The sequence below is a fragment of the Erigeron canadensis genome, chromosome 6 (genome assembly GCF_010389155.1).
Source record: "Erigeron canadensis isolate Cc75 chromosome 6, C_canadensis_v1, whole genome shotgun sequence".
NCBI classification, from domain to species: domain Eukaryota; kingdom Viridiplantae; phylum Streptophyta; class Magnoliopsida; order Asterales; family Asteraceae; genus Erigeron; species Erigeron canadensis.
In genome coordinates this window covers 36,653,554-36,670,464 of record NC_057766.1, presented here as the reverse complement: position 1 = coordinate 36,670,464, position 16,911 = coordinate 36,653,554, and the positions used below count along the sequence as shown (strand labels likewise).

The window sequence follows — 16,911 nt, the reverse complement described above, 5'->3', positions numbered from 1 at the left end:
GTTACTCTTTTAATCTTAAATTTTGAATTTCGAAACAAAGTATTATCTTTAGAGTTTTTGAAACAAAAGATTAGTTATTTTTTTAATTGTCTGTTTTTATTATTGGGTGATAATAAACTTTTGTATCGATTTATAATGTAGGGTTTAGTGTGACAGAATGCAATAAACAATGCCTAAAAGATTATAGTGTGCATGAACTAACGTTTTTTTTATTGTATGCATAAACTTAATAAAAAAGTTTATATCATGCAACTTTTTCTGACCGACCAATAAAAACCTTACACGTGGCCTGTTCAAAAAAAAAATTACACGTGGCAACTCGTATGAGCTGGCACGTATACACATTGCATAATTTGAACATTTTTACTAAATTTATGCATACAATAGAAAAAAACGTTAGTTCGTGCACACTATAACCTTTTGGGCATAGTTTGTTGCATTCCGACGCACTAATCCCTATAATGTATCAACAAATATTATAGATAGTTATATATATTTTTTGCATAACTTTTATTAGAATACTCAGGTTAAATCCAGATTCAATTAGCTAGTGTATGTGCATAGTAATCATTCAGAGAAATTTTAGTGAATAATTGAGTATACAAAAGGGTTAAGATATTGCAGCGTTTGATTGACATATCTCTTAATTCATTTTTATCCTTAAAATCTCTTAATTCATTTTCAAAGAAATTTTAGTGTATTACCTCACATATATCTTACGTGAAAAATAAATATGTGACATACTTAAGTTTGGGTATAACAATTTACATTTTAACTTTTTTTAACATTTATTGTATTATTAATAAATAATTGGTCCTCTGTGTTTTTTGGATTAAAGTATTAAAATGTGAGAGGTTATATACCCTAACTTATGTATTTAACAGTCACATATTCTCATTTATCATATTATATATATATACTAGTCCTAATACTCGTACGATGTACGGTAGTTATATAGATTGTATCATAAAAAAAGAATATACCCCATACATGATACGTGAGTATGAAATAAATTGTGTTTAAAGAAAATCAATAAGCGAAGCTAAATATAATAAACAGTAATGATAAATAAAATATATGTTTAGTTATAATTTTGGATTTAACGTAAATTTTTAGAACCAAATAGTCTAATAATTTCGGATCGTAAACTCAAATTTTTGAAGTCTACATATTAATAACTTATTATAATTAATATAAGTAATAAGAGTTGAAGAATTGAAAAAGAAAAAGAGATAATTTATTAATGGAAAAACGATCAATCAAATAAGTTTATAATATCTTTTGTATTAATAAGCCAAGATTTAGAGTTTAGTTCTAAGTCTAATAAGAAAATTGAATTTATATACAACTAAAAAAAGCTAATTTAACAAAATAAATAAATTAAAATGAAACGTGTCAATAAAGGATTACGCTACGTGTCGTGTCAAGAACATATCAATTGAGAAAGAAAATAGACAGTTTATTAATGGGAAAACGATCAATCAAATAAGGTTTTAATATCTTTTGTATTATTAAGTCAATATTTAAAGTTTAGTTTTAAGTATAATAATGAAATTGAATTTGTATACAACTAAAAAAGCTAATTTAACAAAACAAATAAATTAAAAAGACACGTGTCAATAAAGGATTACGTCATGTGTCTTGTCAAGAACATGTTAATCCTATTTTAGTCTATTGGTAGATATTATATATATATAAATATATAGGGTAAGGTTATATATATATATATATATATACTAGGTCTTTTACCCGCACGAGGTGCGCGTGGTAAAAAGGTTGAAAAAAAAGTAAAGATTGTAAATATTTTTAATATTAAAAACCCGTATAAAACATAAAAAGAAAATGGTTATCATCAAATATATTAATGTTTGTTGTCTAAGTACATCAAATATATTTGATACACAAAAGCTTAAAGGTAGCTATATGCATTTGTTTATCAAAACTAAAAAATGTTGTAGTAAATAATCACATAGATATTTCAGAATAGACTCAATCCATGTCGTCGCAACTTCAGCAGGATGATCATACGCTTTTAAAAAACTATTATTAATACATAGATATTTCAGAATAAACTCAATCCATGTCGTCGCAACTTCAGCAGGATGATCATACGCTTTTAAAAAACTATTATTAATATGTCCGGGTTGAACCCGGGTTAATTAGCTAGTTAGTCTTTATTTTAATATTTAAATTCTTTTTTGACATATATAAATAAGATAAATATTGTAAAAAATTATGGAGATGACACATATGATGTAATCCTAGGTGACAATGTTTTAAAATAGGTTTAATTTTGAAGAGGGTTTTAAAATGCTAGGATAGTTAGTCTTTATTTTAATATTTAAATTCTTTTTTGACATATATAATTAAGATAAATATTGTAAAAAATTATAGAGATGACACATATGATGTAATCCTAGGTGATAATGTTTTAAAATAGGTTTAATTTTGAAAAGGGCTTTAAAATACTAAGATTCTTACTCTTTTAATATAGATATAGATAAATATATATAAATATATAGGGTAAGGTTCATGTATTAACTATTCACATATGAACACAGTTAATTATAAGTATAATTTGATAGTTCATATATGAACGAATATGTTCATATATACCATTCACATATGAACATCTAGTTATAATACAGTAGTTCTCATTGTTCTTACAATCCAAATGGTTCTCACATGAACCTTTTCCTATATAGATTTACATATGTTGATGCAAATTTCATTTTATGTTTCAACTTTCAACATTCAACAATGTATACATGTTAATGCATGATGTACCATATATCAAACTATATTACATCAATAACATATATTACTCATCACCGTCACTACCACCAATCGTCGCCGTAACTGACATTACCGCCACCATTGCCGTATTACGTGGGTATATAATCGTCGCCGCCGCCTCCACCACCGACACTGCTATCGTCGCACGCCACCACCACTAGTCACCGTCACCACTGATGCTGTCATTACACCGCAATATCGCGCGAACCTAAATAAAATGAAGATATCTTAAATGACCAATTTACACCCGATTCATAGTTTCATATACCCCACCCCTCCCACTCGTCTTTGAAACATGATGAATTGTTGTTTTGTTTGTGCGTATAAATAAGGAAGCAACTGCCCCTTTTTTCTTTTCCGAGGGAAACGCCCACCATCTCAAACCCCCCCATACTCTTTCTTCCTCCTCCCAACCAATCTAATCTCAAGATTTACACACACACACACTTCAATACGTCTAATCTTAAGCCAAAACAAGACAGGGTGGTCAAAACAAGAGAAAGAAAACAAACTATCTTTTCTTTCTACTACAGTCCTTTGCAACATTTCATGTAAGTCTTTACTTTTTACTCGTATCATATATGATCAACATTCGTACTTTCATGTCATACTACTATTCAATTTATTATTTATCTTTTTTGTGACACCATCTTCAATTCTGCTTCATGTTTCTTAAATCATAAGATAGGATCACAACAAAAACTTGAATATACTCGTATATATTTTCTATTTTCATTAAGATCTAATCTCTATTGTATTCAACAATATGTTAGAATATAGAATATAGTATATAGTTATTGATATCTGATTATAAAATGTTTCAATAATAATTGCTATTGCGGGTATACTTTTGATAAATCATTATAAAGTTTTGAACTTTATGATGGGTTGTTATAATTTTTATTCATTTGAGCATCAAGGAATGTGACAGATCTAAAAATCTTAGAAAAATATTCTTAGTGTCTGTTAATCCTTTCACCTGCCTTTATTTTCTACTCTGTAAAGTCTCCTTCAAGAAAAATATTGTATTGTACACATATATTATATATGGATTTCATTATCTTCAAGAGAAAGCCATGTCCTGTCTATTCTGGGCTATTCTCTGCATGTTTATTTTAACTTTTCACTTTAATTTTAATTTTTTTTGTTTATTCACGTTTATAATGAATACAACATAAGTTGATTATTTTGGATCCCAAAATAATCTAGGTATCACCTTCTTTAAAGAAAAAGTTTAATATATTTGAATTTTTTGAAACACAATAATTTTTAATACGGGTAGTTTTTTAAACTTGGGCCCTACGTCACGTATATTAAATTTAATGAGATTGATATTTCTAAATGTATGAAATTTGCATTTGTTACTCGTTAATTCAATATAACAACCTCTTAGTATGAATAAGTTATGTAAATTTCCATGTCTTAGAAAATATAAAATTTATTTATAAAAAGCTCGTTTATATATGTTTCATGGGCATAAGTTAACATAATCTTTGCACTTGTCATTAGTTATGTAAGACATAGAGTATATTATTATCATGATTAGTATTGTTAGTACTATTATTATGTCAAGATGTAAGTATTTAATGAAATGTGAAATAATTTTTATAATTGAATTGTTAACGTGCAAGGTACAGGCATATGCTTCCTATGCTGCCTCCAATTTTCCTGCAACATGGTGTTTTTATATGTTAAGAGAAAAAAAATATTCAATATTTTAATATTCCAATATCTATCTATAAAATAACATATCTATAAAAATAATATCTATTGTGAGTATTGTCAATAGAGTCATCTGGTTTGTGGAACTGATTAACATCTATGCAACTAGGCATATTTAGTTGGGTTTTGGTTAATTAAATATAATAAATATGAGTTTAAATCATAAAAAAATATATTGGTAACAAAATATCAGCCACAATAATACTATTGTTAATTGTTTGTATGGTCTGGTTTGTGAAACTGATTGTGATTTATGCAACTAGGCATATATTTAGTTGGTTTTTGTTATATAAAGATTACTATAATGAAATGTTTAGGTAACAAAATATCATGATATATATTTTCTAAAATGATCTATAAATGAAAAAACTTGTATATTGAAAAGCCACACTTTTTTTGATCTTGATTATGTAGGTTCAAAAACTTGATTTCGACTTTATTGTAACAAATATCATCAAATGAAAACCGAAAGCATTCGACATACAAAGGTATGTTTTCTTTCCCTTAACATTTTTATATATATAAAAGTACTAAAGTTATTATAAGTAAAATATCAATATTTAATTTCACAATTTAATATTGTATATTTGCAGGGATCATGGCCAAAAATGAACATGAGAAAATGGTTAAACATAAAGAGAGAGTCAAATGATTTTCATTCTGATTTTTCTGTAAATGGTATGATTTATTGTTTACTTAATTAAGTACGCACATGTTTAATCATTAAAATTTATTTTAAAATTTTAACAATGGAAAATGAGCTGTAAATTAATGCGTTGTTTTTTCATATGGTGGGGGATCAGATAGAAGTGAAATGAGAAGAAAAAGTTGTTCGGATGATAGTCGATACGTTGTTGTTCCGGAAGAATTATCAGGTACTACTACTAATTTTAATGAATACTCTGTTTAAGTTAATTATGATTTTCTATCTATCGATCTACTCTATAATCTACACATATATTGGCGGCTATAGTTATATTTCTGGTCTGACAGACTATATATTTTTATAGCCTATGTTAATTTTTCAGAACTATCAAATCTATAGAGCTCTGTATATTTGATTGGACTTTCGACAGAAACAAATTAAACGATAAAGTAGCAATAGTTATTTTTCTTACACTTTTTTTCTTTTTCTTTCTTTCTAATATTGTATATTGTTATTTTTATATTTAAAGGATACGATTATACCGAGTATACAAAATTATAATTTTCCAAGCATTGTTTTATGTCTAATTTATTTCTTTTTAATTTATCAATCTTGTCCTTACATTTAAAACTTTATTAACTTAAGATGGTATACGATTATTAAGGATATATAGGCCAAGAGCCCGAGATCAGCGAGTGGAAAATGCGTTTTTGTAAACAATCGACAGTTATATTGCGATAAACAGAAATGGTATAATGAACGATAAAAACAAAGACGTGAAAAGTACGATAAGATATATGCTTAATATGAAATGCTTTACTTACGGTATGATATGATTGCCAAGTATTCCTATGGTATGTTTGAATGCTTTTATTCTTTCTTTTACAAATGTTCAACGCAAAATCATAATTTTTTGAGATATTGTTTTTTTCCTGCTAATATTTTTTTATATATTGTAGATGAATGGTTGACAAACGACAATATTGGACGGCCAAAACAAGAGAAAGTTGATCTTAGGTAAAACAAAAAGTTAGTCATTGCAAACAGTTAATAATTCTAGAAATCTTGTAATTAATGGTAATTATTAAAGTGCTAGTGTCACTCATCTGTTTTATTAAGAATTGCTCATTTAATTTCTTTAGAGTGATACTCTTTTTTAGTATCACTCAAAAATTTATTTTATTTTATTTCTTATGTATCATATTAAAGATGGAAGAAGAAAAGAGTATAAATAGTATTTTCTTTTAATCAATTATAGAAGCCTAATCCATTTTTTCCTTTTTTTTGTTTGTATTTTTAGTATGTTTGTTGGGACATGGAATGTAGGAGGAAATTGCCCACATAAAGGTTTGGACGTGAGGGACTGGCTTAGAACTTCATCCCCGGCAGATATATATGTCATTGGGTATGTTTACTTTCCTCGTTCTCGTTTCTTTAAATCGGAAGTAGTTCACAAATAGAGCTTGTAAACTAAATCGTTATAGTGTATTCTGTGTATTTAACGACAGGTAAAAATCAAATCAACAAATTGTTTAATTAGCTATTGACAAATGATAACAAATAAAATAAAATAAAATAAAATAAAAAATTCCACCACGGGTGATGATCACCATCTAGCCCAACCATCACAAGTGTCACTTAAAAGGTCGGTAATCGCCTTCACGAAAGACCAACCCCTTATGATTGGTCTTTGGATTGGGCGAGCATAAGCCCGAGGATTGGCCACTAAAAATTGAAATCAAGTGTATGAGACAAATATATCATAGATTTGGTTAATGGGATAAGTGTCTGAAAATGTAACTAAGTATGGTCAAATGTTTATTGTAGGAACCAACTATCAGTTTTGGATATTGTATGTAAGTAACTTGGTAAAAGAGTCTAAAACATTAAAAAGTGACTTGTTCCATCATTAGCCGGTAAATACTTAAGTGCCTGGAAATGTAACTAAGTATGGCCAAATGTCTATTGTAGGAACCAACTATCAGTTTTGGATATTTTATGGAAGTAACTTGGTAAAAGAGTTTAAAACATTAAAAAGTGACTTGTTCCATCATTAGCCGGTAAATACTTAAGTGCCTGAAAATGTAACTAAGTATGGCCAAATGTCTATTGTAGGAACTAACTATCAGTTTTGGATATTGTATGGAAGTAACTTGGTAAAAGAGTCTAAAACATTAAAAAGTGACTTGTTCCATCATTAGCCGGTAAATACTCTATTTTCTTTTTAATTATTTCCGACGTGGAATATGTGAGCTAGTGGTGATTGAACCTGTAATCCCATACTCCTGTATCTGATAACTGTAAGAATCGGGTCTACTTGTTTTCCTTTATACAACTCAACAATTTTGAATTGCCTTCTATTCTGGTTTAGAATAATATACAAGCAGCAATACAACAATAGTTATGCTGCCTGTAATACCTCTTTATTCATCTTGCATTCATGTACAATGAACCAAGCTATCACATTTTATTAACTGTTAGGACTTGGGAGTATTCAAGAGATGACACTTACTTTTAACAGTCTTCCCAAAGATACTTAGTATTTGCGGTCAAATAATATATGAGGAATTGAATCTTGCATATTCTGACATAGAAAGCAATTGAAATAAAATTTAAAAAAATTGAAAAAATGAAAAGTTAGGGTTTTCGGTTTTCCCCTTTCTATATCGGCTACAAAACATGAATTACTTGTAGATAAATGAAGGACATACCTTGATATAGCAGTGGAAGAGTTAAATAGACATCGATCGAAGACGAATTTTGGATTTCTTATGTTGTATGTGTGGATTTGGTTTGGAATTGTCGTGTGTGTAAAAGTGTGTGAAATGAGAAACTGATCCAACATTTGTTTTTATATGTAAGTTAGTTTTTGTTGTTATTTGTCAGTTCACATATTCCACGTCGGAAATAATTAAAAAGAAAATAGAGTATTTACCGGTTAATGATGGAACAAGTCACTTTTTAATGTTTTAGACTCTTTTACCAAGTTATTTCCATACAATATCCAAAATTGATAGTTGATTCCTACAATAGACATTTGACCATATTTAGTTACATTTTGGAGTACTTATCCCTGGTTTTATTTGAAAGCAGTAGAATGATAAAAGTGAACATATGTAAAAATGAAAAGTACCACAGTATTATACAACTGTTGATTTACCTTTTTACTCTCTTTATGAAACAGGTTTCAAGAGATTGTACCCTTAAATGCAGGCAACGTACTATGCTCAGAGAACAAAAGCCCTGCTGCCAAGTGGCTATCACTTATTCATGAAGCCTTAAACACAACCCCTGAAATTCCACATAATTACAATCATACCACTACCGTTGACCATTACCATCAGTCAACTCAAAAGCCTAGAGCTAGCTTCTCCGATCTTTTATCTTTCAAAAATGAACTTGGTCTAGAAGAATACCAAAGATTTTTCAATACAAATTTTAGCGGAGTTAATGATCTTGAAGCCAAGCGGAATGCAGGGTTCCACTTAGTTGCTAGTAAGCAAATGGTCGGAATCTTTCTTTGCGTATTTGTTCGCAAAGATTTGTGCCATCATATTAGCAACTTAAAAGTGTCATGTGTTGGAAGAGGCATCATGGGATATCTTGGAAATAAGGTAAGATAATTATATCTTTAATATGATCATTACTTAGAAAGTACGACTGTTTCCATTCATTATTATCGGGTGTTAACAACATTTATCCCACATTCTCTTAGGGGTCTATTTCCATTAGTATGACATTGCATCGTACTACATTTTGCTTCGTTTGCACTCATTTGGCTTCTGGCGAGAAAGAAGGGGACGAGTTCAAGAGAAACGCAGACGTTACAGAAATTTTGAAGAAAACGAGATTTTCTCGGTCGTTTAGAACACTTGGAAAACCCGTTCCACCAGAAAATATTTTGGGCCATGAGTAAGATTTCTTTTCCTTAGTATATCACTCATGAGTTTTTTATTTTCATAGTCTCATTACATTTTCTAACTTTTTTTAAAATTTCATGTAGTAACATAATTTGGCTAGGGGATCTAAATTATCGTTTGTCATCGTCAACAACCACGGATGATGTCCATGAATTCCTACAAAGAAACGATTGGCAAGCACTTTTAGAGAAAGATCAGGTATATAATTCATTGCAACAATTCACTTAGTAAACGCATAGACTTAATAATATATTTTCTTATCATGTACAAAAAGTGTATGTAAAATAACATTGGTTTTGATTTGCAGTTGAAAATAGAGCAAAAGGCTGGTCGCATTTTCGAAGGATGGGAAGAGGGAAAGATACATTTCGCTCCAACGTATAAATACATCACAAACTCGGATTGCTATGTTGCCCAAACTTCGACTCCTAAAGATAAAAGACGTACTCCCGCATGGTAAGAATATATTTGTACCAGTTAACTTCTTACTAATAAGTCGATGGCTTTGTAGAAACAATATATAAATATCTATAATTTTAAATTTAGTACAAGCACATGTTGACTTTTATGGTGTCTTGATAGAGTCAACTCTCTTAATTTTCTTCATAGAATAATTCTGAATTTATTATCATGTGAAATCCCAAAACCACGAGCTATAGTTTATTCAATGTTTTATGTTTTAAACGTCCCACTTGCTAAAAATTTAAGTGTCATTTGGACTGAAAATATATGACACAAAGAGTTGACTTTTTGATTACTTTGACTTTCTTCACATGTTGGTCCCATTACTCGACATGAATTATATATGGATAATGATAAATAACCTAATTGGTATGCCTAAAGTTGTGCCTAATTGTAAGATGATAACATGTGGAAAAATCAGGGGCAAGATTAGAAAAGAGAATTAGTGCATTCCACATGTCAAATTCCTAAGGTTTTAGGCATATCTTTAAGCACACCAATTAGGTTGATTAATCATTTTCCATTATATATATATGATTAAAACAGAATATTTAGTACCACATGACTTTTTTGATTGATTATATGCTAGATTTATTGATTTGTATGTGTGAATATGATAATAGGTGTGACCGGATTCTTTGGAAAGGCGAAGGACTAAAACAAATGTCATATGTGAGGGGTGAATCAAAGTTCTCGGATCATAGACCCGTTTATTCTCTATTCTCGGCGCAAGTAAATATGCCTATAAACGAGAACACGACAGCCAATTCTAAGGATCCAAACTCTATAAAGCCGTCGTTGTTACCATCATGTGTAGCGAAAGTGCAAGCCGAAGAATTGTTGTTAAGTAAGACAAAGAGTTGCATAGACAGCGCTCCGAGGTTTTTGGGAGCGGCCAAAAAGTTAACAAGCCACTAGAGTTGTGGTAAATGTTTAATCAACAAGTGTATATACGACACGTGGACAATATCTTGCAAAAGGGTCTGCACCTTGTTTTAGGCTTTCTTTTTTCCGAAAAGTTTGGGACATTGGGGCTATGAGTTGCTCTCATAAGTACGTTCGATATGGTCATACCAGGATAATGGTAAAAGGCGTAAGGGTATTTGCTTGGTCGTGATGATATGATTGACTTGGTTATCGATATGTGGAACGTCCAAGTGGCATGGCTATGGAGAAGATGATTAGAGATTAAATATGGACGTTATGGATGATAATCGACATGACTTTAGAAAGGAACTTGAGGGTCAATTTTATTATCTCTATATTTGTTATAAATTTTGGGGGTTTTGTGAATTCAAATGATGTGGTGTATAGGAATTGCATCTTGTTTTCCTTTCCTAAATTTCTTTTTTCAATAGAAAGTAGGAGAGGTTCATTGTCGATGTCTTTTCATGAAGAACCCTTTAGGTTCTCTTGTCAATTTTGTCAAACTATATAATATGACTAAACCTTGATACATCTTCTGCATCTTATTTTGATTTTATTTTCATGTCTAATTTGATGCTTAAGTCAATATTCGTAACAAAAAATAATTAAAACGCATTTTAGTGGGAAAATCTGTTCTTGGTCAAGAGTTTGGCATGAGTAGAATGTGAAATTTGGATTCTTTGAACAAAAATAAAATCATTATGGTTTATCTTTGAACAAAAATAAGATGATACTTTTGCCTTTCTCTCTTGTTCAACCATGTTGTATTGTATATCAAGGTAAGAAACTAAAAATGTTCCACTATAAAATATAAGAAGTTATCTTTCAATCCGCACGACCACACTCATGCTGACAAATGCAAAAAGCTAATATAGACTTCATTCTACAATAAAAGATTAATTTTTGAGTCTGAATTGGTTAGAAGTTAAAAAAGCTATAACTATATAGTTTTATTTCATTCTACAATAAAAAAATTTAAATTCATAGGGCCATGATTACAATTTACAAGTAAAGAAAGCTAATATTACTATATAGATTTATTTCATACAGGCAAACATTGCATAAAGCGAGTGGATTGTATATTATGAAACACTTCTTATGATTATCTTTCTTTGGATATTTGGTTCATAGAATGTTTTGAATAAATTAGAATTGAAAAGTTTTAAAATTTATCATGTGTTTGGTTAACCGAATTTAATAAAATTTAGTTAAAGGAATCTGAATTCAAACTACAAAAAATGACAACAATACCCATTATTAAACTTTTATAATAAATAAATAAGTATATAAATAATTAAAAATAATAAATATGAATAATAAAAAAATACTATCATTATTAATAATAATATTAATATAAAAATATAAATATTAATAATAAAAGTAATTTTAATTGGCATTATTTTTAATAATAATGAATATAATAAATATAAATAATATAAATATAAATATAAAAACAATAAAATATAATGATAGTAATAATAATAACAATAATAATGTATAAATAAATAATATTATATATAATTTATAATAAATAAAAAAATAATAATCTATAAAAATAGCAATTATAAATAAAAATAACAATATGAATAACAGTATAAGTAACAAATAATGATAAAAAGATAATAATTATTACATTTATTATAATAATAATAAAATTAATAATAATAATAATTTAACAAAAAAAATATTAATAATTGAATTTAAAAATATAATATGAATAATAATATAGAATTAATATATAATAATAATGATAAAATGAAAATAATTTTAATTTTAATTTTAATGATAATACTAATTTTAATTATAATAATACTGGTAATAATAATAACATAAATAATAATACATTATTATTTATTTAAGGGTTTTTTGGTAAACTTACAAACATTTCAATGGAATGTCACTTTCCATCCATTTTGTGATGGAATTTTGAATTCCACGATTTAAGTAATTTGATACGAGTAACACAATGGACGCATACAAAAACATGTCTACTGTAACAATTAGAATATGAAGTTTTAACCACAAGGGCAATGGCTTAATGGTAAAAGTTTGGTCTCTGAAGGTAAAAATACATTAAGGTCCTAAGTTTGAATCTTATGAAAAAACAGGACATACCCTTTAAAGCCAGAAAGGTTCACCAATGACAACCCTGGGCTATTCTTTGAGCGAATGATCGTCGGATAATTATGTTAACCAAAAAAAAATTATATTACAATATTCGTACATACACAAATTCACCAGCTAGATCATAAACCCACTATATAGCTGTTTCTAGTCGCTACTTAATATCATGACACGCTGTTCAAAAAAATATATATATATCATGACACGAAGAATTTATTAGATGCAGAAACCAGATATGATGATGAAAAAAATAGAAAACTAAGGAAACCAGATGACGTGATGATGGGAAAATGGAAAATGAAGGAAGATGTATTGATTGAATTCTGATAATAGTAACCAACTTTTGAAACAGCTTGGCAAATATTAATAGCCGATGAAAAAAAACAGAAGCAACTTTTTAAGTTGTCATAACAAGATTAGTATATCCTATTGATGTTTATGTCGAAGCTGAAAGTTGAACCTTTGCCTTCTTTTTGTCAATGTGACTGACCAATATATTTTACGATCAAGACCCACAACATGCTGATTTTTGAGAACCTTCAGAAGACCCACCAGCCTGGCCTTGTTGGATAATCTTGATAGTTTGTGGCTGCAATTATAAAGTTATAGGAAAACAAAAGGAGCTTTAGGATATGCAGGGTTGAGATTGAAAAACAAAAGAAAATGAGCGCTTCATGGTATGCAGGGTTGAGATTTACCTTATCCTCAATTGTAAATTTGTCAAAAAAAAAAAAAAATAACAATTGCTAATATTAAAAAATATTAATGTTAATTTTCATATGACACGAATTTTAAAAAATATGATCGAGTCTTGTAAACCTAAAAGATTTTGGCAAACATAGCCCTTAAGGTTATTTTGAAGAGCTTAGGGCATGTCTAAATTGTATGGACTTTCAAAATTTCCTTTCTTATTTGCATTTTTACATTCAAATTATTTATGTGCCCTCATGCTTCCTTCCTCTATTCGGTTTCGTTTAAAGTTTCAGATTTTTAACACAATATAATCAAATAATTGCCCGAAACTATTTGTTAATAGACTGGAGTCAGATGTGGTCACCATACCTCAGCCTTTGTATCAGTTTCGGCACGACTTTGCCTTATATCCCTAGCTATAGAGAAGAAGACCTCCTCCACATTCATGTTTGTTTTAGCACTCTGTTTAAATATCAGATGTAAATACCAATACTAATACCAATATGAAATATAATATGCAAAACTAGTCAACAGAAACACATCTTAGCTTACAGTCTCAAAGAATTTGATGCCATATTCATCAGCAAGTGCCTGACCCTTCGCTGTGGGAACAGCCTGACATTACAAGAGTCACTCAGTATGAAAGATGGAAGAAAAGAGAACATACAAATCCATGCATATACAAATACAGGTACAGGAAAGAAACAAGAGAATGTTCACACAAGAATCACGGACTGAAAGTTTTCATATTGAAAGCATTAATGAAACAATAAGGATGAGACTGAGACTTATGAGTCTCAGAGTGAGGACCACTGCAGTAGTAAAAGAATTTGAGAGATAGGGTGTCAAACCAAAATTTGTGAATGGGAAAGACTGCATATAGTAGGATATAACTGTTGTAATTTGTGCTCAAAGTACTGTTTGGGTATGCCCAAATGGTTATTCCTCTGTAAAGTTTGTTAGGTATTGATATATTTTTCACCTTTTGCAAAAAAATACAGGTACAGGAAGTGTCCATATGGGCAGATTGGGATAGGAGTCAAGACAGATATGGGTCAGAACAGGTATCTGTTACTACGGCTTCAATCATTTTGATAAATTTATTTGCAAACAATAAAAGTATCATGTCGGAGTGGGTTGATTTGAAAAAAAGCATACACTATTAAAACACCAGATACTTTTTGAATATGAGGTCGATAGCATTTATACATTTTGGGTCATTCCAACCAGTTCGACTCATTTGACATGATCCATATTTTGATACATCTGTAGGCCACCCCATTTGTCCTGATAAAACTCTTTCAACCCATTTCAAGGTAAAGCCGTAAAGGGATTAGTATTGCATTCTCTAGTATATATAGATAACTTATCAATTATTATGAATGTGTGTGAGTGAGAGAGCTGACCCGTTTGCTTTCGTCCATGTCGGCCTTGTTTCCCACCAGTATCTTGTTTACATTGTCAGAAGCATGCTGTTCTATGTTACGAATCCAATTCCTGATATCTGAACATATATATATACTTACTATATCTATTCAAAAATATGTATGAAAATCGTAAAATTTGGCGGTGGGAGAAAAATACTTTGACCAAATATATCAAGTAATAGGAAATAACAGTCTATATTTGAAGATGAGGGTAGAAGATATTACTATTAAATGATGATTCATCAGTTACATCATACACCAGCAGGATACCCATGGCTCCACGGTAATAAGCTGCAAAATACTTAAATTAGTTCGTAGTAAGATACACCATATTAAGACAAGATTACAAGCTCTTAGCCTCTTAGTTCCCAAGACAGATAGAGTATAAAAAGATCCAACTGTTTTGAGATCAGATAATTATTGCCTTAGTTTACACTCACTGTCGACCCTAAGCCATAAGCATTCAAACAATCAAACCTTCAACCAAAACATAAATTGGGCAGCAGGTTTTGTTTAATTATTTGTTAGAATTACAGCGTATCAGAGGTTTAGCAGTAGGGGCTTTCTGCTACTCTCTGAACCAAAATACAGCAATTCAAACTAGCATATGATATTTAGTAAGTATAAACTTAGGGACGATATGCATACAGCAAAATATTCAAAGATGCATGTCAATAAAAAGCTGCTAAAAAAACATATGTAGTCTATGTGTGGACTATTTGTTGGCAAAATCTTAACTTTCATATTGGTTAATTCAGTGGTTACATAAAAATGACCCAGCATCTACATATTTACATAGTAAGACTCAAATTAAGAAGACAGGAGCACAAACCTGTATCATGTACTATTCCTTATTCTACTTGGCAAGACTAATTCTGTACATAGCATCAATATCCAGTATCCAAAAACATAGACAAAAGTTGCTAAAGTACTTGGGGATGCAAGCTCTGAAGTTCGAGCTGGATTGGAAAACCCAGATTTGCAAATCATTGATTGTTCGTGGTCTAATTCGCAAGTTTATGAAACTTATGTAAAAATCATTACACTTGAAAGGTCTTCCTTTCCTTCCAAACACCCGTAACAACGATAAACAATCAATCATTCTTAGAACTACATAAACTACTTCTATATAAATGGAAATCCTTGTTTCACCATATACATACAAGTATAAAATATTAGCGAACTGGTTCAGCCACGGACTTACCGGTTGTGATCGTCCTGAACCGTTCCTGACCAGCAGTGTCCCAAATTTGCAGCTTGATTCGTTTTCCATCAAGCTCAATGGTCCTTATCTTAAAATCAATTCTACAATAACAACACTATATGAAGTCATGACTATGCTCAAATAATACTCAAAATCAAATTTACTCGAATCATAACGATATACGGAAAATACGAACCCTATGGTGGTAATGAAGCTAGTAGTGAATGAACCGTCTGAGAATCGCAAAAGAAGACAACTCTTACCCACACCTGCACACCCATTACGTATTATTATATGATGTGATCATAACACAAATTTCTAAAATATTTAATTTTTATGTCACAACCGTAATAAGAAAATCAATAACACAGGAAAGAAAAAACAAACTTAAAGCGAGATTTTAAATAAATAAATAGATACCGCTATCGCCGATTAAGAGAAGCTTAACGAGATAATCGTAATCTGCTCGAGCCCTAACAGGTGGAGCAGCCATTTTTTGTAATTAATTAAATGTAACAAAAAAACAACCTAGCTCTCGCTTCTTTTAATCCTTTCTTCTTCTTCTTCTTCTTCTAACTCTGATCACATCACATGTAAAAATAAAATAAAAACGGGAGATATTTATAGATATATAGATACAGGAATATATATATATATGTATGATTGTATGTATGGAAATTGTAGTTTTACCAGAAGATTACAAAAGGAAAATAGATCTATTATTTTTATTAACTCAATATTGAGAGAAGCAGCCTCAAGTGGTCGCTCATTCCTTCAATATTTTCTACTGAATTTAGCTTAACCACGGAGTATTTAATAATTTAATTTGATTTTAATATGTACTAGATTTGGTAAAAATAAATAAATAACTATATTAAGAAAAACTTAATCATTTTATAGTGATGATGATATTGTCATTGTCAATCTTTTATACATAGTGATGATATTCTTAATTTGTATAATCTTTTACTTTTATACATAATGATATTT

General features: G+C 29.7%; 2 protein-coding genes across 2 annotated transcripts; one reads left to right on the top strand and one right to left on the bottom strand.

Annotated features, from left to right (window-relative positions):
* Window positions 1–3,197: 3,197 nt before the first annotated feature.
* On the top strand, window positions 3,198–10,855 carry LOC122605706 (type I inositol polyphosphate 5-phosphatase 8). Its single transcript, XM_043778664.1, has 11 exons — window positions 3,198–3,347; window positions 4,933–5,006; window positions 5,112–5,196; window positions 5,322–5,393; window positions 6,124–6,181; window positions 6,465–6,569; window positions 8,349–8,778; window positions 8,880–9,076; window positions 9,168–9,282; window positions 9,392–9,540; window positions 10,170–10,855. The coding sequence occupies exons 2-11, from the start codon at window positions 4,977–4,979 to the stop codon at window positions 10,462–10,464; spliced, it is 1,536 nt and encodes a 511-aa protein (XP_043634599.1). The 5' UTR covers window positions 3,198–3,347; window positions 4,933–4,976; the 3' UTR covers window positions 10,465–10,855.
* Window positions 10,856–12,888: 2,033 nt separating this feature from the next.
* On the bottom strand, window positions 12,889–16,715 carry LOC122605023 (ras-related protein RABE1c). The gene is made up of 9 exons (XM_043777890.1): window positions 16,612–16,715; window positions 16,342–16,499; window positions 16,118–16,190; window positions 15,922–16,022; window positions 14,943–15,008; window positions 14,697–14,794; window positions 13,843–13,905; window positions 13,660–13,752; window positions 12,889–13,186 (listed from the first exon to the last, which is right to left on the bottom strand). Exons 2-9 carry the CDS (start codon window positions 16,412–16,414, stop codon window positions 13,103–13,105), a joined length of 651 nt encoding a protein of 216 aa, XP_043633825.1. The 5' UTR covers window positions 16,415–16,499; window positions 16,612–16,715; the 3' UTR covers window positions 12,889–13,102.
* Between the last annotated feature and the right edge of the window lie 196 nt (window positions 16,716–16,911).

What these genes read in the sequence shown, in the direction of transcription:
- LOC122605706 (XM_043778664.1), top strand. Translation starts at nt 4,977, where the DNA reads ATGAAAACCGAAAGCATTCGACATACAAAG. An exon ending in TTCTGATTTTTCTGTAAATG is followed by an intron (nt 5,197 to 5,321) that starts GTATGATTTATT and finishes GTGGGGGATCAG; the next exon opens with ATAGAAGTGAAATGAGAAGA. An exon ending in AAAAGACGTACTCCCGCATG is followed by an intron (nt 9,541 to 10,169) that starts GTAAGAATATAT and finishes ATATGATAATAG; the next exon opens with GTGTGACCGGATTCTTTGGA.
- LOC122605023 (XM_043777890.1), bottom strand. Translation starts at nt 16,414, where the DNA reads ATGGCTGCTCCACCTGTTAGGGCTCGAGCAGATTACGATTATCTCGTT. An exon ending in AGCTTCATTACCACCATAGG is followed by an intron (nt 16,023 to 16,117) that starts GTTCGTATTTTC and finishes TTGTTATTGTAG; the next exon opens with AATTGATTTTAAGATAAGGA. An exon ending in TGATGAATCATCATTTAATA is followed by an intron (nt 14,795 to 14,942) that starts GTAATATCTTCT and finishes ATATATGTTCAG; the next exon opens with ATATCAGGAATTGGATTCGT.